This window comes from Crocodylus siamensis, chromosome 4 (assembly GCF_052110815.1).
Source record: "Crocodylus siamensis isolate JL-2025a chromosome 4, ASM5211081v1, whole genome shotgun sequence".
Taxonomy (NCBI): domain Eukaryota; kingdom Metazoa; phylum Chordata; order Crocodylia; family Crocodylidae; genus Crocodylus; species Crocodylus siamensis.
Window position 1 is genome coordinate 115,545,671 of NC_143398.1, and position 25,451 is coordinate 115,571,121.

General features: G+C 44.3%; 1 protein-coding gene across 1 annotated transcript; it reads left to right on the forward strand.

Moving 5' to 3' along the window:
- The first annotated feature begins 621 nt into the window (after positions 1-621).
- LOC149866383 (aldo-keto reductase family 1 member B1-like) lies at positions 622-23,863 on the forward strand. The gene is made up of 10 exons (XM_090041105.1): positions 622-687; positions 8,360-8,527; positions 10,155-10,271; positions 10,890-10,967; positions 11,835-11,957; positions 17,751-17,857; positions 18,534-18,615; positions 19,109-19,192; positions 20,795-20,877; positions 23,824-23,863. Exons 1-10 carry the CDS (start codon positions 622-624, stop codon positions 23,861-23,863), a joined length of 948 nt encoding a protein of 315 aa, XP_089897231.1.
- Positions 23,864-25,451: the final 1,588 nt, after the last annotated feature.

Below are 25,451 nucleotides of genomic sequence, written 5' to 3' on the forward strand. Positions count from 1 at the left end.
CTCCTGGGCTGCATCCTACAGGGACTTCCCCCATTGCTGCACTGTGGACCCAAGCCCCTACCTTAACACTGTATGGCACGTGTGCCTCTCCCTACTGCACTGAGGGCACATCTACACATTCATTAATGCACTGTAGTTACTGTGCATTAAGTTTAGTACTTGGATAACCAAGTCCTAAATGAATGCACAGTAACTCGCACTTCTGTGCAGTAGTGCCAGTGCATTGGTTTCTAGTGATGCTTACTGCACAGTAGCTTAATAACACTGAGCAGTAGTGCATTAGCCTGGTATGCTACTGAGCAGTGTTATTAGGTTACTGTGTAGTAAGCATGTCATGTAAATGCACTCTGGTGGTCTGATTTGGGGGGAAAAGGTATGTGTTATATGTGAGAAAAATATGATAATTCTACAAAGATATGTTTCACACCTACTGACAGTGGGAACCAAGTGACAAAGGGAAAGGGATACCTCATCATCCTGATGCTTCTTTTTTTTGTTCTCCTTGTCTGCAGCCAATCACCAAACAGTGGGGTGGGGCAAGATGCTCTTTAAAGGTTTTGCCAGGGGTTTTCTTATTCTTTCACACGGTTGCATTCCAGAGAAAATTATAATAGATGGGCCATGACAACCTACGTAGAACTGAACACAAAGGCAAAGATGCCCATCCTAGGACTGGGCACCTGGCAGGTAACTGTAGGAGCTGATAGCACCTGAGTGCTATAATATGATTCATGTGCTTATTGTAAAGAGTTTGCCACTTGTCTGTGACATGACAAAGCTGTTGAGGTTTGTTAAATGTCTTGCCTCTGTCTGTGCAAGTATTGTAGCTTTGCCTGGCACCTGCTGTCTTGAAATTTTCAAGGTATCGGAGGTCCCTTCTACATACTGTTGTCACTTAAGGCTTTAAGTGAAAATGTATGTCTGATTCTTGCCCCTCAGTGTAAAATGTTTTGTCACTGCAATAATATACTACATTTCCCACCTGCCATTAATATAGGCTAAGGAAGGAGGTTTTTAAAGACTTACTGAATTCTCTCAAAGATCCAGAACAAAAAAGACTAAATAGATTCAGCCAGAAGATGGCACAATTATGATACAATCAATTTTTTTATTAAAGCTATGCTAAATGTCACATTCTTTCTATATTTACTTACCAAACATTCTTAATTCTTGAAATTGTTGTGTACATAAAAGAGGTATTTATATATCTTAATTTTTTTCATTTGCTCTTTTTTTGTGAATGGGAGCAGGAAAGGTGCAAAGTTTCTTTGATTCCTCTTGACTCCAGTTGTGGGTACTCATTACTTTGTCATTTATATTTCATTATGTTATTTCAGTGTTTCCTATACAATTTCCTTTCTGAAATCTCTGAATGAACCTTTATGCTGAATAGAAGATTTTTCGATATCCTGTGCCTCACAAGCCCTGAAAAAAATTTGCATTGATGCAATGAATTATATGTTTAATTCCACAAAAGGTTCCTCAGATTTTCAGTATTAAAATTCCTACAGAATCCTGAAGTTGTCTCTGTATTTCTCTGTTAGCCAGGGATCTTTTTCTTATAGTCACACTGTACTCAACAATTTGCTACTGAGTGGCTGCAGCTACATGAGATGCTGACTAAGCATTTGTTACTGCGCAGTCATTTAGCACTTGTATAAACAAGTATTAATGACCGTGCAGTAACCCGAGTTACTGAACAGTAGCACCGATGAATGCTTTTTGTGTGATGCTACCATGCACTAGCTTAATACTATTGTGCAGTAGCATCACATCATGATTTTTGCTACATGACACTATTGCAGAGTAGTATTGTAGTAGTAGTTTGTGTCTCATGTAGATGCTGCTGCTGAATAAAATTTAAATAAATTGTAAAAGCATTATTCTTTTGAATATTGTCTCATCTTACATAGCATTTTAGAGCAAATTATCATTCTTGTCTTCCTTTTAACTCAGTCACCATTGCTGTAGGATGAAGAAAGTTGCACCTATGTTACATTCTCCCCAGAGATCTCTTTCCTACAGAAAGCTTTCGTGCAACGTGTAGCTACTACACAGAATATATGTTTTGCTCACTGGATTGTTCAGCATAGTCTACCATGACTGGCACTTCACTAATGTCACAGCTAACCAGCTTTCCTGTATTACCTGAAGAAGCTGTAGAAGCTTATATAACAAGAGATTAATTCAGGCTGCAAGAGTAATACCTGGAAGAGATACTCTCAAAACCTGAAATCAGGTCCCTGTTTGTTAATGACCTCATTCAAGAAGTGGGGATTTTTCATTTTCTAAGTGAGGCAAATCAAGTATGGATTCAGAACTGTGTTCTTAAAAATAGTGCTCAATGATGATATGGTTTAGTTCATATTGAAGTAAAAGTAGGAATGTGTAGCTCAGAGTTTGAAGTAAATTTTCGTCGAACTGCCTCTTATCCATACATGATTTTGGATAAATTCAGACTATTTATCAGTCTTTTTTGCCAAAAATACCATTCAGATTCAAACTGCTATTTAAATCCAAAGCTGTGCTTATCCAGAACTGAGCATTGTTGATAGTTTTGCATTGTACTTCTGTGTGTCTCTGTGGTCACCTCCTCAATATAGGGCTTGTTTGAGCCCAATAGGCCATGGACTTGCCAATGATTATTCCTTCCCTCATTTTCCCTAGCAACCCACCTTTAAAACTGCTCTTCTGTTTCTTTTATTCAGTGGGTGCATCTACATGAGACGCTGACTATGTAGTAACCCAATACTACTCTGCAATAGAGTCATGTAGCAAAAATCATGATGTGATGCTACTGCACAATAGTATTAGGCTAGTGCACAGTAGCATCACACAAAAAGCATTCATCGGTGCTACTGTTCAGTAACTCGGGTTACTGCACAGTCATTAATACTTGTTTATACAAGTGCTAAATGACTGCACAGTAATGACTGCTTAGTCAGCCTCTTATGTAGATGCAGCCATTGAGTAGCAAATTGTTGAGTATAGTGTGACTATATAAAAAAAAAGATCCCTGGCTAACAGAGAAATAGAGACAACTTCAGGATTCTATGGGAATTTTAATATTGAAAAACTTAGGAATACTGAAGATCTTAGGAATACTGAAAATCTTAGGAATTTTGTGGAATTAAACATATAATTCATTGCATCAATGCAAATTTTTTTCAGGGCTTGTGAGGCACAGCATATCAAAAAATCTATTCAGCATAAAGGTTCATTAGAATACAAGGCAGTTGAGGGTAAAGGGACTTAATGGTGTGGGTCTACTACAGACCTCCCAACCAAGAGGAAGAGCAGGAATTCTTAAGTCAGCTCATGGAGGCAGTTAGGTCAGAAGATGTGGTCATCATGGGTGACCTGAACTTTCTAGACATCTGCTGGGAAGAGCAGTCAGCCAGGTCTGACCGCTCACGTAGGTTCCTAGCCAAAATGCAGGACCTCCATCTAACCCAGGAGGTGCACAGCCCCACCAGGGGAGATGCCCTGTTAGACCTGGTGCTGGCCACAGGTGACAACCTGGTGAGGGGGCTGCGGGTGTTTGACCACCTGGGTGATAGTGAGCATTGCCTGCTGGAATTCACCATCCAGCACAAAGTGGCAAAGGCCTGCAGCAAGGCAGAAGCCCTAGATTTCAGGAGGGCGGACTTCAATGAGCTAAGGAGAATAATGGGGGAGGCACTGAGGTCCTGGAGGAGACGGGAGTCAGGTATCCAAGAAGAGTGGTCGCTCCTTAAGGAGACGATCCTCCAAGCCCGAAGTGAGGTAATCCCAACACAGATCAAAAGGGGCAAACGCCCCCATAGCTCACCAAAAGCATCCAGGAATGTCTCCTAACTAAAAGGGAGGCGCACACCCAATGGAAGGGAGGGACCATCACTAGGGAGGACTATACTGCGGTTGCTCGGGGATGCAGGGGGTTAGTCAGGAAGGCCAAGGCGGAGATGGAACTGGGACTAGCTTCCCGGATCAAGGACAACAAGAAGTCCTTTTTTAAATACATAGAGGGCAAAAAGAAGGTCCCGGGTAATGTGGAGCCCCTGTAAGACACGCTAGGAAATCTGGTGATCACACCAGATGGCAAAGCTAATCTATTTAACAACTTCTTTGCCTCCATTTTCCTAAGCAGGGACTGAATCAGCCCCCCCCACCAGAACCCCCTCAGGCCCCAGGGGAGGTGCACCTAGGTCAAGGGTCAATGAGGATCTAGTCATGGAACTTCTGGAGGGACTGGACATATTTAAATCAGCTGATCTGGATGATCTCCACCCCAGAGTGCTGAGGGAATTACCTGAGGTCATTGCGGGACCCCTGGCATGGCTTTATGAGCACTCGTGGTGTTCTGGTGTGGTGCCAGAGGACTGGAAGAGGGCCAACGTGGTTCCCATCTTCAAAAAAGGGAGGAAGGAGGACTCAGGAAACTATAGGCCAGTTAGTCTTACCTTGATCCTGGGTAAGTTTTTGAGAGAATTATTCTGGCACATGTCCACGAGGAGCCAGCAGGGGAAGTTATGCTTAGGGTCAACCAACACAGGTTCATATGAGGCAAGTCTTGTCAGACCAACCTGGTGGCCTTCTATGACCAGGTCACAAAATCCTTAGATGCAGGGGTAGCAGTGGACATAGTCTTCCTGGACTTCGGAAGGCCTTTGACACTGTGTCTTACCCCGTTCTCATTAAGAAACTGGGGGGCTGTGGTGTCAACACCTACACAGTCAAATGGGTCGCTAACTGACTGGAGGGCCACACCCAGAGAGTGGTGGTGGATGGGTCATTTTCAACCTGGAGGGATGTGGGCAGTGGGGTCCCCCAGGGCTCGGTCCTCAGGCCTGCACTGTTCAACATCTTCATCAGTGGCTTGGATGAGGGGGTAAAAAGCACCCTGTTCAAATTTGCTGACAACACCAAGATGTGGGGGGATGTGGGCACGCTAGATGGGAGGAATAGGCTGCAATCGGACCTAGACAGGTTACAGGGGTGGACGGATGAGAACAGGATGGGTTTCAACACTGACAAGTGCAAGGTGATGCGCCTGGGGAGGAACAACCGGCACCATACCTACAGGCTGGGGAACTCCATTCTCGTCAGTGCAGAGGCAGAAAAGGATCTTGGAGTCATCATTGACGCCAAGATGAACATAGGCCGACAGTGTGGGGATGCGGTCAGGAAGGCAAACCGCAACTTGTCATGCATCCACAGATGCATCTCAGGCAGGTCCAAGGAGGTGATCCTCCCCCTCTATGTGACATTGGTCAGGCTGCAGCTGGAGTACTGAATCCAGTTCTGGGCGCTGCACTTCAGGAGGGATGTGGAAAACATGGAGAAGGTCCAGAAGAGGGCCACTCGCATGATCAGGGGGCAGCAGGGCAGGCCCTACGAGGAGAAGCTAAGGGACCTGAACCTGTTCAGCCTCCAAAAGAGAAGGCTGAGGGGGGATCTAGTGGTCTGTTACAAACTAGTCAGAGGGGACTAGGCATTGGGGGAAATCCCTGTTTCCCCGAGAACTACCAGGAGTGGCTAGAAAAAACGGTCACAAGCTGGCAGAGGGTAGATTCAGACTAGACAGCTGGAGGCACTACTTCACTGTCAGGGCGGCTAGGATCTGGAACCAACTTCCAAGCGAAGTGGTGCTGCCTCCTACCCTGGGGGTCTTTAAGACAAGGCTAGACGAACACCTTGCTGGGGTCATTTGGCCCCAGTACTTTTTCCTGCCAAGGCAGAGGGTTGGACTTGATGATCTGCTCAGGTCCCTTCCATCCCTACAACCTATGAAACTCTTGTGGCTAATTAAAAGTTATGTCCAAATTCATTGTTTTTTGGACACTTGTGCTCAGTACCTGTAGAGGGTGGAAGTGGATCTTGTCTCTCGTCAGAAGTTCTGTGATCCAGAAGACATCCTTTCAGCTTGTCATTCTCAGAGGATGCAGGCAGACATGCAGCTCCCCACTGTGACTCGTGGTACTTCGCAGGTGTAACTATCTTATAGTTTTTAGCAAAGACTTTATATTATTTTCTCTTTTTTTTGTGTAACTGCCGCGCGGCACTCTCACATTTATGTAACCTTGAAGTAGACTGTTAATCAAAATGAACGCTTTGTACTTCTCTCCACTGGCATTAAGCTACACATGCGCATTCTGTAAATTTCATTTCTTATCTAAAAGTGTCATTTTTGCAGAAATGAAACTTATGTAGAAAATCTGCCTAGCAATAATTATGTAAAAGAAAATTATCCTATCTGTATACTATAGTTAGTGTCATAGAGGCAGTCCAACAAACATTTATAAAAGAGGCAAAAAGCAGGAAGCAGCAGAGACGACAACTGGAAAACTCTGTGGGCCTGATCACCCCGCAGACCGGTTCTCAGCCTCCCCGCCTGGGCGTATCCCAGCGAAGATAAAGGCCTCAGAAATCCGACAACAGACAACGATTCACTGTGTTACAGTATTGCTTTGTGTTTCCCAATTATGAGCCGTTGACCAGTTCTGGGACTTAAGGAGTCGGCAGCCGCACCTAGCTTTGGACTTGTTCCACTGTTGGAACGCAAGGGCTGGCTCTGGAACCTCGTGAACCAACGGACCCCTTTAGTATCCGGCATACTGTAACTGAAGAAACATCGGAGACTCCGCTTCTCGACTGCCTCTCATCATAGCTTAGACAGCATATCTACGCTCGCTATACTTGTATTTACTGCAACTTCGTTCCAACCGGCCTCCCCTCTTACTTGTAAGAGGGTGAGGCCAGGTGAGTGAATAAATCTTTTTATTTTACTCTATATCTACTCCGTAATAACTTTTATGACTAACATTCCATATCAATGAGCCGTTGACCAGTTCTGGAACTTAAGGAGCCGGCAGCCGCACCTAGCTTTGGACTAGCTCCACTGTTGGAACGCAAGGGCTGGCTCTGGAACCTCGTGAACCAACGGACACCCTATAGATTAAGAGACACTAACTACTTACTCTAAGTCGTCTACTTGTGCCAACTCGGCGAACCTCGAGGGCGGCTAAGAGCTACCTCAATCCCGCCCCACAAGCCGCGCGCTCGCACAACTCCGCAAAGCCCGCGGCTCCCCTAAGCGGTGCCGGAGCCGCTAGCCCGGCATTTCGCCACAGCAGGAAGCGCAATGAGTTACAGCAGTCCCTCAGACCCAACAGATATTTGCTGTTGGATCCCAGGGGCTGGGGGATCCAGCTGCAATTTGTGAGTCTTCAGCCACTCTCCCCTACCCAGCCCCACCCATCTCCCTACTCAGCCCCAGTGCTCATTTCAGAATGGGAGGAGGGGAAGGAAGCAGAGGGAGCTGAGTGGGTTTTTTCAGCTGGCAGTGGAGGGTTGGAGGATTGAATTGGAGGCCTGGATTGGACTGAATTAGAGGGTTGGAGGATTGGAGCCCTCCCACCTCAGGGGAGCCCCAGTTCACTCACCCCACCATCCAGTGCCAGCTGAAAAAACCCTAGATGGAACTCCATCTGCTCCCTTCCCCCTTTCCATTCTGAAGACAGTACCAGGAACAGGGCTGAGTTGCATCAGCCCAGCCCTGCCCTGAGCATGTGCAGGCTCAAGTTAATAAAGGAACTCTACTTTGGAGCGTCTTCATCTGGACTCTCATGGAATGAGGATTGAGATTGTCATGGGATTGGGCCCTTTTAAAGTGCTCTGCAGCCATGCCTTTGTGTAAAGGCATGGCTATAGAGTGCTTTCAAGGGACCAATTGCATGACAAACATAATTTCTGTTTGTGCCTAGAGTGTGTGTGGCTGCAAACAGAATATGAAACAGGTGAATGAGGCTTTCTGATCATGTGGAGAATTCCCTGGAGGACAATCTTCTGACAGAGACTGAAGAAACAGAATTTAAATCTAATTATTGAAATTAGTTTGAAACCAGGGTGTTTTAAGCCTGATGAAGTTTTGCTTCATATACTTCAGAATCACTATTAGACACTCCTTCCTTCCTCCACACCTACAACATTGTATCTCCATATATTTTGGCTATGAAGAACAGTCTGAAGGATTCTTACAAGTCTTTCATGAACAAACTTTAGCTTTTGGCACGGTTTTCAAAGCAAACATTTTCTGAAGTGACTGAAAATAAATCCTTTGGGTCCTGTTCTTTGACTTTTGCCCTTTTCTTACCCTTTTGATCTTCCTGATCCGTCCTTTGGCCAGATTTTCACCTAGATAAGACTGTGTAATGCCATGTACCTTTGTATCTGTCTAACTTGATCTATGTATGATTCCTCTAGAGCCCTGGCTGTCAAAGTAACTGAACAATAATTGCAGGTGGATTAAGACTCAAAGTTGCCACTGCTTATTTCATTTTAGAACAATTCAATTTTTGTCTTTCTTGTCTCATTTCAGTCTCACCTAGAAAAAGCAAAGGATTCAGTAAAGTTTGCTATTGATGCTGGATACCGCCTCTTTGACTGCGCCTATATGTACCAGAATGAGAGTGAGCTAGGGGATGCAATTCAAGAGAAAATTAAGGAGGGAGCTGTAACACGGGAAGACCTCTTCATCATCAGTAAGGTATAACCTTTTCTACTTGAGCCTAAGCAAGGGGTCAGGTAAGTATCTGGCAGAAAGAAAGGCAAAGGACACATAACACAACATGCAATCTCCACAGTATAAAGTTAACTAGAAAATAGCTTGTTTGTATCCATGGCATAATTCTGGTCATGGACAGACCTACTTTTGAACTTCTTTGAATTTTGCTTTATGAGGCCTCCCAAATATATTCTGTTGCCAGAACGCTTCAAAATTATGATGACAGCATACATCTGTGGTGTTCTTCAGTTGGGGAACACAACAGGGAGTTGCTCAGTCCCCTGCCATCTCCCAAAGAGACCAGAGCCTTGGGAGACCAGAGGCTTAAGCAAGTAGGGATTCTTGCTCTTCAGCCTGAGAGCTGGGAAAAAAGGATTCCTTTCATGCCTCTCAATCTCCAGTGGCTCCTGAGGACAGCTGAACACTCTGCAGTGTGCTCACTAGCTGTTTGCTCTGCTTCTGGAAGAGCACAGTACTGTGGAATGCCAGAGGACCACAGAATCCCATGTAGTGTTCCATAGAGTGTACAGATGTTTCAGGAAGCATTTCAAATATATTCCTTTTTTGTGGGTCACTTTTTAAAGGCTTCAGCCATTTTAATGCACTTTTTCATCTGTGCAAGCCTTGACACTCATTGCATGGAATACTACAAATGTAGCACTGGAAATGTCACAGGTATACAGGGCTGTCTTTTGTTTTCTTTGTTCCACCTTGTAAGTAAAGTGGATACAAGGAATGAAAATATGATATTTCTTATCCAATGCCCATTAGATTAGAGTTCTCTTAGTATGAATTGGTTGCCATCTATGGAGGCAGGAGTTGGTGTGAGCTTTCAGAAACTATGAGGAAGGAAGAATTGCTATTACATGCTTGCTGAGCCCTGCTGAGTTGCCTATACATTCTTGTATGTTATGCTTTCTATTTTTTATTTTCCCAGAGCGGCAATATTAGAAAAAAATAAATTGCTTTCCATCTACTGGAAAACTATTGTGTGGGTCAAATCCTGCATTTTTGCTTCATTTCCTTTGACTTTTACCTTTATGTCACAATTTATGTAAATTTAATTTAAAAATCCACAGGGTGCCTGTAGACATGCTGGGAGGCTGCTCTGATGCACTGTAATTACAGCACGTCAGAGCAGACTTGATTTGTTGAGTCTGCTGGAGCGTGGTAATTACCATGCTCCAGCTGTCTCTTGCATCTTGTGTATCAGCATCCTTACACTTCAAAATGGAAGTGGGGGTGCTTTAGCTAAAGCTTATCGAACAAGCTTTAGTTCAAGCACTCTCTCCACCATTGTGAGGGGCGGGGATGCTGATACATAAGACTCTGCGGCGCCTTAATTAGAGTCGCTCTTGGAACCACTCTAATTAATGTGCCCCCTTCCCCTCCTCCGGAGCACGTGTAAAAGCGCCCATTGTAGTCAAATGTTCTTCACTTAACCTATACATTCCCAGAAATTTCCACCATGTTTCACTCTCCTGGAAAAGTGGGGGAGGACGCAGTGCTCCCAGATCTGCTTCAGTCTGGGGTGACAGACATCTGTTCCACTCAGGAGTCTTGGTAAAGTATCTAAAGGCAACTATCCATCTATATTTTCTCCTGGTAGCTGTGGTGCACATTCCATGAGAAATCTCTGGTGAAAGAAGCGTGCCAGAAAACTCTCACTGCCCTGAAACTGGACTACTTGGACCTTTACCTCATTCATTGGCCCATGGGATTCAAGGTACTGTGGTTTGAATTTTAAGCCTTTCTGTGAGAATCCAAGATACTTTTCCCTTTCTGATCTGTCAGGTAGAAGAAAGGACCATTCCAGACCAGGAAGATTGTCTGTCTATCTGAGCATATTGGTGCCACTCCTATAATGCTCTGGAAGGAAATGTAGTCTTTGATCTTTAAGGCAGCAGATTTCTCCCATGGTCTTGACCATTTTCTTGCTTCTTCAGCATCCCGAGACCCTTCTGGAATATGGTGCTGTTGGTCCAAATCAAATCTAGGTCTTCTGCCTCATCAAAGTTCAGTGCTGGTTTGTCAGCTGCTTCTGCAACATTTATGTCTGAGAGTGGTCAGTACTGAATTCCTCTCTACCACAGCTTTCTACTAATGGTCAGTTTTTTCTTCCTCTGTGCTTTCAGACTTCTGTGCTCCCTTGTCCTGGGGTCAGAAAACAACCATGTGCTTATAAGTTAATTATCTTAGTAAAAGTTGTTATTTTTGTCTCCTTTCTCCAAGCCAGATGCTCAAGTCAAGGATATTTCATTAGGTTCTCCAAGGCTCATTTTTTCCCCTTTGTCTTACAACTGAGTATGCAACATATCTTTACACTATCTTTGTCTCACAATAGGCAGGGGAGGAACTTTTTCCCATAGGAGAAAATGGCATGATGATTCCCAGTAACACACATTTTCTGGAAACGTGGGAGGTAAGCTTCAACTTTGTTTCTGTGTTTGTTTGCTATTCTGTACTCTTCAGCAGCAAGTTGCATTCTTTTCCTAGTGGGAACGTTTTTGAGGAACTTTCTGACATCAGGAATCCAGGATAGCTGATTTGCTCTATATTTCTGACACCTTTTACATTATTCTTTGTGAAGTGAAATGTTTTTACACCTACTACTGACAGTAGCACTTTCTTGTCAGGGTCTCTGTGTGCTCAACTGTACTAGGTTAATCCTTTGAGTAAGAGAAGAATGAAACAGTCATCAGAATTAGAAGGGACAACTGGGCCTCTATAAACCAAGCAAGCTTTATTGATGATTTGGAGAAGAAAGTGGAAATTTCAGGATCTTACTAATGCAAAACTATATTTGTGCAGTTCCTTCTCAGATGAACTTTAGGACCAGCAAAACATGCCATACTCAGCAAACCCATCTAAGTGTTTTTATCATCTTTATATACTTACATATGAGAAAATTGACCAGCAGTGCTTTTCTGGAGTAACTGTTCTACTATAGCTATCCCAGGTTAACTCCACATGGGGGAGGTATTTTTATTCTGAAGGAATTACTTCAGTTTGTGAATAGAGTTCTATTCTGAAATATGAAACTTATTCTTCATTATACCATTGTTTCTCCAGAATCTTATCCCTTTTATTGTGTTCCTGTACTTCACTGTAGTACTCCAGCACCTCAGTCATGACCATGAACCCAGTGTGCCTAGGTGCTGTATAAATGCCAAACCAAAAGACAGCATCTATACCAAAGACCTTACAACCCAAGTAACTATACTAGGTCTTTTCTCTGTGTAGATAAGCCTGTAGTTATACATAGTGTCTGAGTCTGCTGTCTCTTCAGGCTATGGAAGACTTGGTGGAAACTGGATTGGTGAAAGCTATTGGAATTGCCAACTTTAACAAAAATCAGATTGAGCAGCTCTTGAGCAAACCTGATTTAAAATACAAACCAGCCAATAACCAGGTAAATTTTTCACAGAATTCTGGGTATTGGGAGAAGGCCTGGATGAAGAGTATTGTAAATAGGTGACATAGTTTTACATCTGTATTTTGGAAGGGGTAGGAGCATTACATAGAATACTGTACATGCAAAAGAAAGAATTCCCTTCTTTCCAAAACAGCCATCTTGGGAAGCTGGAAATTAGATACCTAATGGCATCTAGATAAATGGCCCAATTTTCCATAGTGCTGAGAAGCTGCAACGTCTGTAGTCTTTAATGGGAGCTGTAGATGGTCAACATCCTGAGAACATGAGGCTATTTTTATTTGCTACTAGTTAGAACTAAAGGCACCACTTACTAGCAAGTTCTTGCCAGTCTTTCCCATTATAAGGCCCTTCTTAAAAAGCTTCTTAAAATGCATCTAAACTACAACTATCTGTGCTAGATATCCATGCCTTAGGCCAGTGGTCAGCAACCTTTTCAGGTTGCAAGCTGGAATGACCCAAATTAAGGCAGTGACAGGTGGTCAGGTGGGTGCTAGGACCTGGCTACCACCAGTGCTTCTTCTCTCCATGGCAGCAGGAAGAGAAGTCCTGCAGCCACCATTTCTCTCTGTGGTGGCATGGGAAAAGCAACCACGGCTGAAGCCCCTTGCTGCCGAATGCCTCTGAAGCCCCATGTCTGTGGGCTGGATCTGGCCTGCTGCTGGCTCTAGGTTACCAACCCCTGCCTTAGGTTGAATTTATTTAAACTATTTCGGCTGAAATTTTCCAACTACATCTGAAAGCAAGGCTGGTGAGAAAATCTGTTCTGCTTACATGAGAGTAATGCTACAACCTTTTTTTTTTTCTTGGGGGGGGGGGGGGGACACTTTTCTGCTTTAGAACAGGAACACAACATTTGGCCTTCTGATATTCCCATGAAAATATGCCCAAATTCAATCTAACCGCAAGCCAATGAACAGTTGTTACATGCTCATTAGAGACCTAATAGAGCTATGCAGATATAATATTTCAGAGAATCTATTTACATACTACATACATGGGCTGTACCTTGCAGCCCTCGGCAGCTGCTGGCTGGGCATGATAACTAAGACCTGGGAAATATTAGGAATGCTTCCATGGCAAATTTACCATGCTTGGCAAAGCCATGCTCAATTAAGATTCTACATGGGTTACCTCCTGTACCAGAAACTATTTGGCTGTGTCTCTGCGATGCTTTGGATAAGCTAAATAGCACCGTTACGTGACTCCAATGAGCCTACCTCCATGCTAAGTAGCTCACACACAGTGCTGGGCATCTGTGGCTATGCTGCTTTCACAGGATAATGCATTTGAGGATGATTCTTTCAGGCATAGTAAATTCACTGTGAGGACACGTTTTTTCTCTCCTCTGCTCTTCACATCTACTTGCAGGCAGCACTGAGAAGAAAACTTTCTATGACATTCTGTGAATACAGATAAGACAAGCACCAAACTGGGAATGGTATGTGTAGGAGTGTAGATAGTTTCAAAGAGTCAACAGTAAAGAACAGAGGACAGGGAAAGGAACAAAAGGCTGACTGCTGTGGGAGAGATTGGGATTTGAAAGAGTGGAGAGATTCTTGAATTTCTTGGGATGGGAACATTTTGGGACAGACTGAGAGAGTGAGATTTCTGAAGGAACTGAAAGATGGGCAGAGAAGGAATGGATTTCATAGATTTCATAGACATTAGGGCTGGAAGGGACATCGGAAGATCATCAAGTCCAGCCCCCTGCCCAAAGGGCAGAAAGTCAGCTGGGGTCATAGGATTCCAGCAAGATAAGCATCCAATTTACTCTTGAAGGTGTTCAGTATAGGTGCTTGAACCACCTCTGATGGCAGGCTATTCCAGACCTTGGGGGCTCAGACAGTAAAGAAATTCTTCCTTATGTCCAGCCTGAAATGGTCTTGCAGTAGTTTATAACCATTTGACCTCGTCATCCCTTGGGGCGCTCTGGTGAACAAATGTTCCCCCAGATACTGATGGTCACCCCCGATAAACTTATAGGTGGCTATCAGATCACCCCTGAGCCTGGTCGCTTTACTAGCCGCAGCATCGCATTGCAGGCTCATGTTCATCTTGTGGTCAATGATGACCCCCCAAGTCTCTTTCTTTTGTAGTGCTAGCCAGTGTAGCACTGCCGAGCCTATAAGGATGCTGCAGGTTTTTCTTCCCAAGGTGGAGAAACTTGCGTTTTTCAGTATTAAACACCATCAGGTTCTCATCCACCCATTTGCTGAGCCTGTCCAGGTCAGCCTGGATCACCCGCTTGTCTTCTGGTGTAGATGCTTTGCCCCAAAGTTTGGTGTCATCAGCAAACTTGGCCAGTCTGCTTCTGACTCCAATGTCCACATCATTAATGAAGATCCAAGGACATTAATGGGTCCAAGGACAGAGCCTTGGGGGACCCCACTGGTCACAGGTTACCATGATGATTGACTTCCGTCAATTACCACCCTCTGGGTCCAACCATGGAGCCAATTCCCCAGCCAGCGGAATGTGGTGGACCCAAGGCCACAATTGGCCAGTTTCGCCAAGAGGTGATCATGGGACACCAGATCAAAGGCTTTTTTGAAGTCAAGATATATGACATCAATCTCTTCTCCTTTGTCCAGGTGATAGGTCACCTGGTTGTAAAAGGAAATGAGATTGGTCAAGCAATACCTACCTGCAACAAACCCATGCTAGCTATCCCTCAGGATGTTGGTGTTGGCCAGTTCATTAAGGGTGGCCTCTTTAATAAACTTTTCTAAGATCTTCCCCAGGATAGAAGTCAGGCTGATGGGCCTATAGTTTGCTGGATCCACTTTCCTCCCTTTCTTGAAGATAGGAACCACATTGGCCTTCTTCCAGTCTTTGAGCACTACACCAGAGCGCCAGAAGTTTTCAAAGATCTGTGTCAGAGGCTGGGCTATGATGCTCGCCAGCTCCTTGAGTACCCTGGGGTGCAGATTATCAGGGCCGGCTGACTTGAAGGTATCCAGCCTCTCAAGGTGTTCCTTCATGAGGTCAGCATTGATGGAGGGCAGGGGATCTCCCTCACCCGGACCTCCCTGTCCTGTTGCAGGCATGGGCGTCTCATGGGACTGATGAAGGATGGATGAAAAGTACCCATTTAATAGGTTGGCTTTTTCCTGAGCTTCAGTTGTCAGTTGTCCCATCTGGTTCAGCAGGGGTCCAATGTTGCCCTTGCTTTTTCTCCATCTCCCCACATAGCCAGTACCAGGTCAAGCAGTGCTTTGCCTCTCGTTGGCCCATAGTCTTCTTGAGTCAGGTAGATGTCATCCATGCATGAGAGGAAGCTTTGCAACAGCTCGGTTTTTGCTGAATGATCCTCCCACGAGATGCCCAGGTAATTGAAGTCACCCATGACAACCATGGTCCTGGAGCATGCGGCCTCAGCCAATTCCTGGACGAACTCATGGTCAAGCTCAGGACTTTGGGTGGGAGGTCTGTAGTAGACTCCCACCATTGTGTCCCCTGTGCTGTGTTCTCCATGGATTTTAACCCAGAGGGTCCCCAGTTGTTCACCCTGGTTGCCAACATCAGCTTGCAGGGACATGTAGCTTTCCTTAACATAGAGAGCTACACCCCTGACCCTTGTATCTACTCGATCTCTCCTGTACAAGGTATAGCCATCTATACCCATGGTCCAGTCATGGGTGGAGTCCCACCAGGTTTCCATTATCCCTATGACGTCGTAATTATTTGCGTTAAGCAGGAGGACAAGTTCCTCCTGCTCCTGTCATTTGTGTACAGGCAGGCAAGTGTCCCCTTGGGGGCTCTTGCCTTGCCCACAGATTGTACCAGGGCTGGGGCAGGGGTGCCTTGGCCTGCTGGTTTTGCAAGGGTTGCTCAGTGGGTCAGCAGTGGTAGTAGTCCCCCCATCCCTCAGCGGGCTTAGTTTAAAGCCCGGATGGAACAAGGAGACAGGGAAGCAGCACTTGGGGAATGGTAGTCAGATCTGACAAGGAGCTAGGATACAAGTGGAGTGCTATGACTAGTTGGGAGAAAGACAGACTGGGATAAGTTGCTGGGAACCAAATGAAAGCTGGAGCCCACAGGGATTGGGAGAGGAGTTTGGTGTAAGGGACTGTCACTGGAGATGGAGAATATGAGTGGAAGGACAAGTCAGGAGGGAGGAATGGAGACAGACTGGGCACATCTACATTTGCAAATAATCCAGGAGCAGTTTACTCTAGAGTAAAGTACTTTTGAATAAATTCTCCTGGGCACATGTCTACATGTGCAGGTATGTGGGAGCAGATTTGTTGCTCCTAGCAGCAGACTGCTCCTACTCCCTGTGGCTCTGCACCAGGCCCCTGAAGCAACCAGGGGGAGCTCTAGGCTCCACCTAGGCGCTAGCCCAGAGGCTGGCGGGAAGCACAGAGTCAGGAGACAGCTGTCTCCTGGCAGGGGCTGGGATATTGCTCCCTGACCCTTCCTGCTGCTGGGGTGGCTCCAACACTGGAGCCTGGGCAGGGACAGTGTTCCCCTGCCCTGGTGGCAAGGAGCTCCCAGCCCCACCCTACAATCACAGAGCTGGGGGATGGGAGATCCTTCTCTCTCAGCCCAAGCCCTGTGGACACAGGGCCCCGGCTGGGAGATCTTTAAAATAAAATCCATATCTTGAGTAAAACATCTCCTGTAGATGCACTCAGTAAAGGATAAACTGCTGCAGGTAGACTAGGACTGTCTGGGCAAGGAGATGAGCTGAGAGGAGTGTCTGTGGAGGAGAGACGTGGACTGGGACAGTGTCTGGAGTAAAGGACGTGGGGAAGCTGGGTGAGGCGACTGGAATTTTATACTTTGCATCTCCAGTAACAGTCTATGAATATTGTTCCAGTAGCCACTACAATTCAGGAAAAATAGCCATGTCAATGGAAAATGCATAGGAAGAAGCAGCTTAGGTGGAAGCAGCTGTAGCTACACAGTGAACAACATTCCAGGTTATTCTGGAATTTTGGTTGAAGGGTCATGTAACAGTTGTATAATTGTCAAGTAGCCATTATAAATAATGTAAGCATAAACAAAAGCAGAAATATTGGCAGCCCATCACAAGCATTGTGACAGAGATAAGAAAGTCCAAGAACTTCTAACAGAAGCAGCCCAGGAAGTTTGAATTATGTAAGATGCTATCTAGATGTTATTGACTTCTGTATAGAACCCAGTTAGCTGTATAGCATTACTGATCAAAAGTAGAATGTGTGTTTGGGAAGAAACGTATAAAGTCTTTCAGTCAGAGTCTGTTCCACTTTCACTAGTCTACTGGATTGCACGTTTAATTCTACTTGAGGTTAATGGAAACTACATACATATAATTTCTGCATATTAAACTTCATAATTAATAGTGAAAAATAAGATAACATTGTACACAGTTTTTGTAGTCAGAATTCCACTCAGTGGAAGAACCTGGCAAGGTATTATTAAGAAGACAATAGCTTATTGTAATGTTGTATATTATTGAAGGGAAGCAAGCCTACAGTGATGTTGTGTTGTAACTGGTAACAAGATGGAGGTTGTGTACAGTGAGATATTCCAGATCAAGGGAAATTGAAAGTCCAATTGATTCAGTTCCTTGCACTCAACCCTCAGAGTGCAGCCCTTTTTAAAGAGACAATTTCAAGTGCACTGACTGGCTTTTCTCTGTTGCCTTCTGTGGGCTTGGGAGATTTATGAGATAGATGAGCTCATTCTGTTGTATCTCTTACAGGAAGTCAGCGTAATATCTATACTACTTGAAGTGCAATAGTACTGTCTGTCTCTGAGTAAACTTAGTGCTTATTTTTGTAGATTGAGAGTCACCCATACCTTCCTCAAGAAGAATTGATTAAATATTGCCAATCCAAAGGGATCTCTGTCACTGCCTATTGTCCCCTTGGAAGCCCCCAATGGCCGTGGTAAGACTACTCGGTACCTTCTTACCTTCTGTGTGGTAAGGTGTGCATTCAGTGACGTAATTCAAGTATTTGACACAGAGATGACACTAATAGAAAAATTGAAAAAGTATTATAGATTTATAAAAACCCTTAATTTTTTTTGCCAGTCTACCTAAATCCCTAGAAACCATGGATCTTTTATTGAATTATTAGATGCATAAGTACAACATGTATATGACGGTGATTACAGTCTTTTACTCAACTGAGCTTGAAAGGGATGAGCTTTGAGGATTTGATTTGGTTGAGCATAGAAGGCTTCAAAGTCTTCTAACCAATCTAGTGGGGAAACTCTGTGCTCAGGAAGGACATGGAAACTGCAACTAGCCAGGATGAAACTCTTGGAATCCAGGAGACAAGTATTTTTGGTGATGAGTTCTAGGTGGAAGAATACTCTGTGGGAGGATATTGCAATGAGCTGTACTTTGACCTAGATGCATAACTCAGCTCATTTTTTATAAAAGAATATTAAGTATGAAAGCCAATGGGAAAGGAGTGGTGTGGGAGGTAAGCTTAAACATACAATCCATGGTTTATCCTCCTCCACTTCTAAACTGACCAAAAACTTATCACTATTATATCTGACAGGGGAGGTTATGTTTTCCCCTGCCATGATAGGGTCTACTTTTTCTTCTTAAAGGCCCAAGCCTGAGGACTTTTCCCTCCTGGATGACCCCCAAATTAAAGAAATTGCAGCCAAACACAAGAAAACCTCAGCTCAGGTACAGGCTGTTTGTCTTTTCTGTATTTTTTTTCCTCTTTGTAAAGTACTTTCCTCTTGGGCCAATTTCCACTTTTACAAAGAATGGTGAGGAAAGGTTTGGGATGTGGGCCACTTGCAGTTTCAAATGTCTTTTGCAGTATGATGCTTTTAAATGTGTCATTTTGAATCCAATTGTAGTACAAAAGGAGAGGAGAAGATTAAAACTGACCGCAACTGTAAGTGGGTAAAATGGAGGGCCTCCTATCGAAATGTGTAGTTACAACTTCTACATACAGCATCCTTTGTTAGTTTCAAATTTTTTGCCAATTGTGTTTACACTTGGCTTTTGTGTCATTATTAACACTAGCGATTAAATGAGCCTGTGCATATATCATGGTGGCTCTGCTAAGTTGCTTTTTTTATCTTTGATTTAGTAGAATTATTCACCATGGCATATGAGAGTGGATATGGGGTTGTATTTCACAGATGACACACAACCTCTCTTTTTGTAGGTGGTGATTCGGTTCCAGGTCCAAAGAAATGTGAGTGTAATTCCCAAATCTGTCACTCCCCATCATATAGAGGAAAATTTGAAGGTAAGTGTGGCATGTTCTGGCCTCTGAGGGTGGCCATGACACCACCTGGTGGCCCCTTGACTCTTGCTCCCAATTCCGGCTCCTCAGGGTACCCTCCCTTCTTCCACACCTATCATGCCTTGATGTAATTAGTCTTAGTGTGAAAAGGAGGCTGCCACCAGGGTCCCAGAGTGAGACCAGCCCAGCTCCACACTGAGACACTCAGTTGGGGCCCTCCTGGCCCTATTAGTGCCCCAGGGTATCAGTCACCTTATGAGTTATTTGTTGCATCTGTGCTCCCCTATAGCCATGCCCGTGCCTTGCAGATGTTACCATAGAGCCACATACCAGCTTGTATGGACTTCAGCTTTAGTCTGCTAGTTACTCTTGCTATAGATAGCCAGCCTAGGCCCATTTCCTTTAGCCCAGTTTCTGAGTCTCAGCCTGGTCTGGCCTTCAGCTTGTCTCCCTTTGTTTGGGGCTCCTGGTCTGCCTCCTCCTGTTTGGGGTGCTTGGCCCTCTTGGTCCATCTCATCCTATTTCAGCTTTTGGCCCTTTCAGCTTGGGTAAGTCCTTATTCCGCTGTGAGGGCTTGGGCCTTGGCCCTCTTGGCTGGAACCTGCCCCTATCATTGCAGTGAATGCCAAAGGCTGTTTTAAAATGGCAATCTCCTTCATTAGAATGATGAAGCAGAAAAAGAAGACTGAACTTAACTCCACTGACTGACGAGGAAACCTATCAGTTTCCATTTTAAAATTCTAGCATATTTTCTTCTATTATCATAAATCAAGTTAATGCTATGCTATACCCAAATATTGGAAGCCCTTCATTTAATGTACGTTATTTCCTCACAGACTTTTGATTCTTCTGGACTTTAATTAACCATGCAGCAGCTAAGAACTATTAAATCAGTCTTTCATGTGGGATTATCATGTATAGAGCTATACTTCTGAGAGAAAACTCAGGTGTCAGAAGCTTGTTAAGGAATATGTTATTTCCTGAAAACAAGATTTGAAAATATTACTATGTAAAGCCTAAAATAACTTACACAACAAAACTTGGGTCAGCCCTACTGAAAAATAATTCTGAAATGCTTAAAAATACTGCACTGCCAGTATTTTACAGCACATCACTGCCCTAATTACACCAAATTTACCATTGAACTCTATGCCGTTGAGTTCTTCATTGAAATCTTCTGAAAGTTTGAGAACTATTTTCCCCCAGTATAAGAAAGAAGTTTAAACAAAAGGATTCTGCTATTGATTAAAATGCCAACAATTTGAACATATTTTTTCCCATGGATAGATCCAAACTGACATTGTTCTCAAGTGAAAAGCACTGGAAACTCCTAATTTAGTCAATGGGACCTATAATGTATGTAACAGAGAAAGATAGGCCACTAAATTTGGAACACCTGGCCCCAAAGTTTAGATAACTCTTCATAACTTTTGAGCATTCATTATAGCATTTTTCACAAAGATGGATTTCTCCTGTCACTTAAATAAATGTGTTTCATTTCCATATACATCTTTAGTTTCTTTACATGAATGTATTTCAACCTCTTTCTTATAGAACTGAAATATTTTTCTGTGTGGGCGTTCTGTTTTGTTCTCAAATTTGCAGGTGTTTGACTTCGAATTAACTGAAAAAGAGATGAAAACCATTCTCAGCTTTAAGAAAAGACATAGAATCAGTTCCATAACCTTGTGAGTGTCTCTAATCATGTAGCCAAATGCATGCCAAGAGTCTATTTATTTAATAACATCTACAGCCATGTAGTAAAAGAGTGAATAGGAAATCTGAGCCATTGGCTTACACAAAAAGTTCCATCCGTAGCCACTGAAATTCACTGATAGCATTCACTAGAGCAGCACGTCTCAACCTGTGGGTTGTGACCCAAAAGTGGGTCACAAGAATATGTGAATGCGTTGTGAACAAAATTTAAAACTGATTCTTCTTTAAAGGAGAAAAATGTGGGAAACTGTTGCTTTTCCCTTGCAGGCTGGCAGAGTTCCAGCCTGCAAAGAGCTGACTGGGTCCCCTCCTGCTGCACACTCTCCACCACACACTGGGGGACCAGGGGTCTGGGGGTGGGGAGACAATGCGTTGGGAGTGAGGGGCACTGAGTAGGGACTGGCCATTGATGTTTACTAATGGGTCCTGGTACAAAAAAGGTTGAGAACCACTGCACTAGAGCACTAGTCATTTGGTACCCTTTGGCTATGTCTACACAAGACTCTGACTGTGCAGATGTTACCAGTGTAACTGTGCAGTAGTGTCTCTCCATGTCTTCATGGTGATGCTGACAATGTGAGTAGCTCCTTACTACTGCACAGTAGCACTGTGTTATGGTTCGTGCTTTGCAACGAGCTACTGTGCAGTAAGTGTCTCATGTAGACATGGCCTTGGTAGAGTTTGCTTTTTTTTCCCTCCAATTTGAACATCAAATTACTCCAAAGTCATATGTTAGCAAAAGCAATGTTTGTTTACAACTCCAAAATAGATAGACTTCAGATTTTTTTTGCTTAATGTGAATAAATGTCATTGTAGAAAGATCTAAATGAGCAAACTTAGGCTGCAGACAGACGTAACTTTTAAAATGAATATGTAATGGTCTTGGAAACGTTTCAAAAAGGTAGTGTTTCAGTTATCATCAGATATATGTCCGACCCCTGTAGCATTCTGCACCTGAAGCACTTCAAAATCTCTGTGGCTTCATGCAGCAACCTGCTGTCCAGCCAAAGGGTGTTAGGCTGTTGTGACCTGTTCTCCCATCCCTGTCCATGACAGGAGAGCAGAGCCAAGGTTAGCGAATGCTTTCTTGCTGTTCCATTTTCCCTGGAACTGAGAAACCAAAGACCCTGTTCCCCGCCAGGAACTAGAGCGGTATGAGGATGGGGCCTGGAGAACCACTCAATCAGTTTGTCTCTCCTGTCTTCCTGTATCTCGGTGGTGGTGGGGGAGGTGTAGATCAGATCACTGTGGGATTCTGGAGGACCTCTGGGTTTCCTGTCCCTGTGCAGATGCAAGAGGAAGTGAAATGCTTCCCAATAGTACCTCATTTTGAGGCACAATTTTGGAACCCTCTGACCACTTTTGGAGTACTTCAGAGGGCCTATGCATCTGCCATGGCTGGCCCTTTTAGGTGTTTTAAAGGCATTTGAGATACTTCAGATGTTACATCTCTTCACAGCCCTAGGAGAGAGACATATAGGGTACCTATACATAAGCAGGGAGGCTGCTTCAAAATGCTGTAATTACAGTATGCTGGAGCAGACTTGATTAATCGAGTCTGGACCATGATAATTACCATGGTCCAGCAGCCTCCAGCATCTCATTCAATGAGCTTTAGATAAAGTGCCCCCACTGCCTTTTTGAAGTGCAGGGATGCTGATACATGAGATGCTCTGGGTACTTCAATTAGAGTGGCTCTTGGAACTGCTCTAGTTAAAGCACCCCCCCCCCACTGCCACTCCAGAGCATGTGGATAAATGCCCATAAGGTGTGTCTACATGTATGTTAATGTGCTTTAGTTAATGTCCATTAAGTCTAGTACCTCTGGGTGCCTACACGAGTGTTAAGGTTGCTCTGACGCACTGGAATTTCAGTGCATCAGAGCAGACTCAATTAATTGATTAATCAAGTCTGCTGGAGTATGGCAGTTGCTGTGCTCTGGCAGCCTCCAGAGTCTCACGTATCAGTGTCCCTGAACTTAAAAATGGCAGTGGGGGTGCTTGAATAAAAGCTCATTGAATGAGCTTTAGTTCAAGTGCCTCTACCTCCAGTTTTAAGTGCAGGGATGCTGATACAAGAAATGCAGTGGCACTTTAATTAGAGAGGCTCTCAAATCCACTCTAATTAAAATGCTGCCCCCTCCATGCCCAGAGTACGTGTATGTACTGTGCATGACAGTGTACATGTAGACCTGCCCATATTGCCTATTCTGTGAATTTAAAAAAATTAATAATCCCTCCACTGAGATACAGGAAATCCTCGCTATTTGCAGGTTCGGCAGTTTCAAATACTTGTGAATGCTGAACTTGAATCCTAAATACACTTACAGTAGCTCCTTGGGAGCTACGTGCGTGCCTCCGCCGGGCTCCCACTGCCGCTGCTGAGCTCCTACCACTGCTTCTGCGCTCCCTCCTGGCAAGGGTCTCCTGTAAATAAGGGCCACATGGTAGAATGGTTGGACCCATGCCTACTGGGTTCTATTTTCAGCTCTGCTACTTAGTTTTCACAGTTTATACATTTGTACTCTACGTCAAGTGTAGACATTTGTTAGTTTTATATGAAACTGTACAAAATAATTAAAATGTATATTATTTCCTGAGAGTAGATTTTTAGACAAAATTTGAAGTAATTGCTAAGCTAGAAAAAAAGAATACTAGCTGAGCATTAGGAGGCTAAGCCCGACCATTTAAGTAGCAAAATATCCAAATCCCCCATAACAAAAAGCAGAGAATTAACTTCAACAGTCCTGTATGAATTAAGCAGTGAGAGAGACTGGTGAAGTATCATTGGTAGTGAAGGGGTTGAACTATGCACAGCATCCATCAGGAAGTTCTTTTTAATTTTGGGCTTGCATCTATGCATATCCTTATAGTATTTTGTTGTGAAGATTTTACAGTTAAACCTCCCTTTCTCTCCAGGTGCAAAAATCACAAGGACTATCCCTTTCCAGAAGAATAAGACTAGCCTTGTCATGACATGTCCTATGGCTTGGAAGGATTGTATTTTGGGATTCTTTGGTTCTGTTCAGCTGATGTATTAGGCATTTTCACTTGCGCTACTTACCTGCAGCATAAATATAGTTTATATTGGCTGGTGGAAGAAGGGAACCTATAGGAAATCAGATGAAGAAATAATAAGCCTGCTCTATTTTGCTGCTTTTCTTACAGCTACCAGTTACAATTCTTGTAATCCTTTAGTTATATTTGTTATTTGTTTTTAGGATATAAATGCATGTTCTTGCCTGTAATATATTCCATCAAACTCTTCTTAAGGAGTCATCAAAAAAATTATAGCAATTTTTGACCTGCAGAATTTTTTAACTCAGGGGTGGACCAAAGATGGTGTGGGCCAGATCCAACCCGCCAAGGGATACTGTCTGGCCTGTGATGGGTCCCTAGGCCCTGCCTAGCTCAGGTGCTGGGGGCATCTTGGGCTGTGGCACATGGGGCCAGTCCCACTGCCCCCGGGCATGTGGTGGGGCAGGGGTGACACAGCACCTGAACTCAGCTTCCTGGCAGCCCTCACAGCAGCAGCTCACTCTACCTGGCTGTTGCTACCAGTATCTCTAATGCCATCACCAGAACCTGCCCTGCTTCCTGGCACCCTGGCCTGTCCTCCCCGCACCCACAGCCAGGGGTACCAGATGAAGTGGATAGGTGGGGTCTCCAGGGAGACCAGCTCAGGATCTGTATGGGCAGGGTGTGCTTGGCTGGGTGAATGGGATGGTGAGCAGAGAGCGATGTCCAGGAGCTGGACAGGGAGGTGGGGGTCAGGGCTGCGATCATTGGGTGGTGACAGTGTGTGGCTGGGGCCCAGGCCCAGGATGTAGCTGCAATCCACTCCCTGCACATCCATGCCTGTGAACCAGCATCCATTGCAGGGACATGTGGAAAGTGGTTCACAGCTCTGCCTTGGGCCCCAGCCCACTCCTGGACACCATGCCTTACACACCTGTGACCCCATCTCATCTTTTTAGCTGAGCCCACCCTGCCTGTGGGGGTCTTGGGCTGGTTTTCATGGAGACCCTGCCTGCCCACCCACCTGCTCCATCCATCCCTGGTGGTGGATGGAGGATGGATGGTCCTGGGGCTGGATAGGATCAGTTGCCCTCCCACTTCCCCATTGCACTGGCCTAGGTCAGCACGCACACCCTCTGCCTGCAACAGCTCACCAAAAACTCCTTAAGTGGTCCTGAACCCAAAAAACTGCCCACCCCTGCTCTAGCAAGCTAGTAAACTCAATGTAAAAAAATTTTGTCCAAATGTGAACAGACAGATTGTCAGTTCTACTTTCTTACTAAATAGAAGTATTTAGTGTAGTTTCATTGATACAAGACACATGTTTGCAGCAGGAAATCCTTTTTTTAAATTCAAAAACACAATGCACCTAAAGCCTAGATTATTTTTAAGACTCTAAACTGAACGAGAGGCAGACATCTATAGGTCTAGGTTTTAAAGTTGTTATATTTTATCTCTGAATTCTAGATGTGCCCTCCAGTTACAAGAAGATTTCATGAGATAAGAGAATGGCCAACATGGATTTTTTC

Coding starts and splice junctions, on each gene's coding strand:
- LOC149866383 (XM_090041105.1), top strand. CDS start 622: ATGACAACCTACGTAGAACTGAACACAAAGGCAAAGATGCCCATCCTA. Junction 8,528..10,154: donor ACCTCTTCATCATCAGTAAG/GTATAACCTTTT, acceptor TTCTCCTGGTAG/CTGTGGTGCACATTCCATGA. Junction 18,616..19,108: donor ACAAGAAAACCTCAGCTCAG/GTACAGGCTGTT, acceptor CTCTTTTTGTAG/GTGGTGATTCGGTTCCAGGT.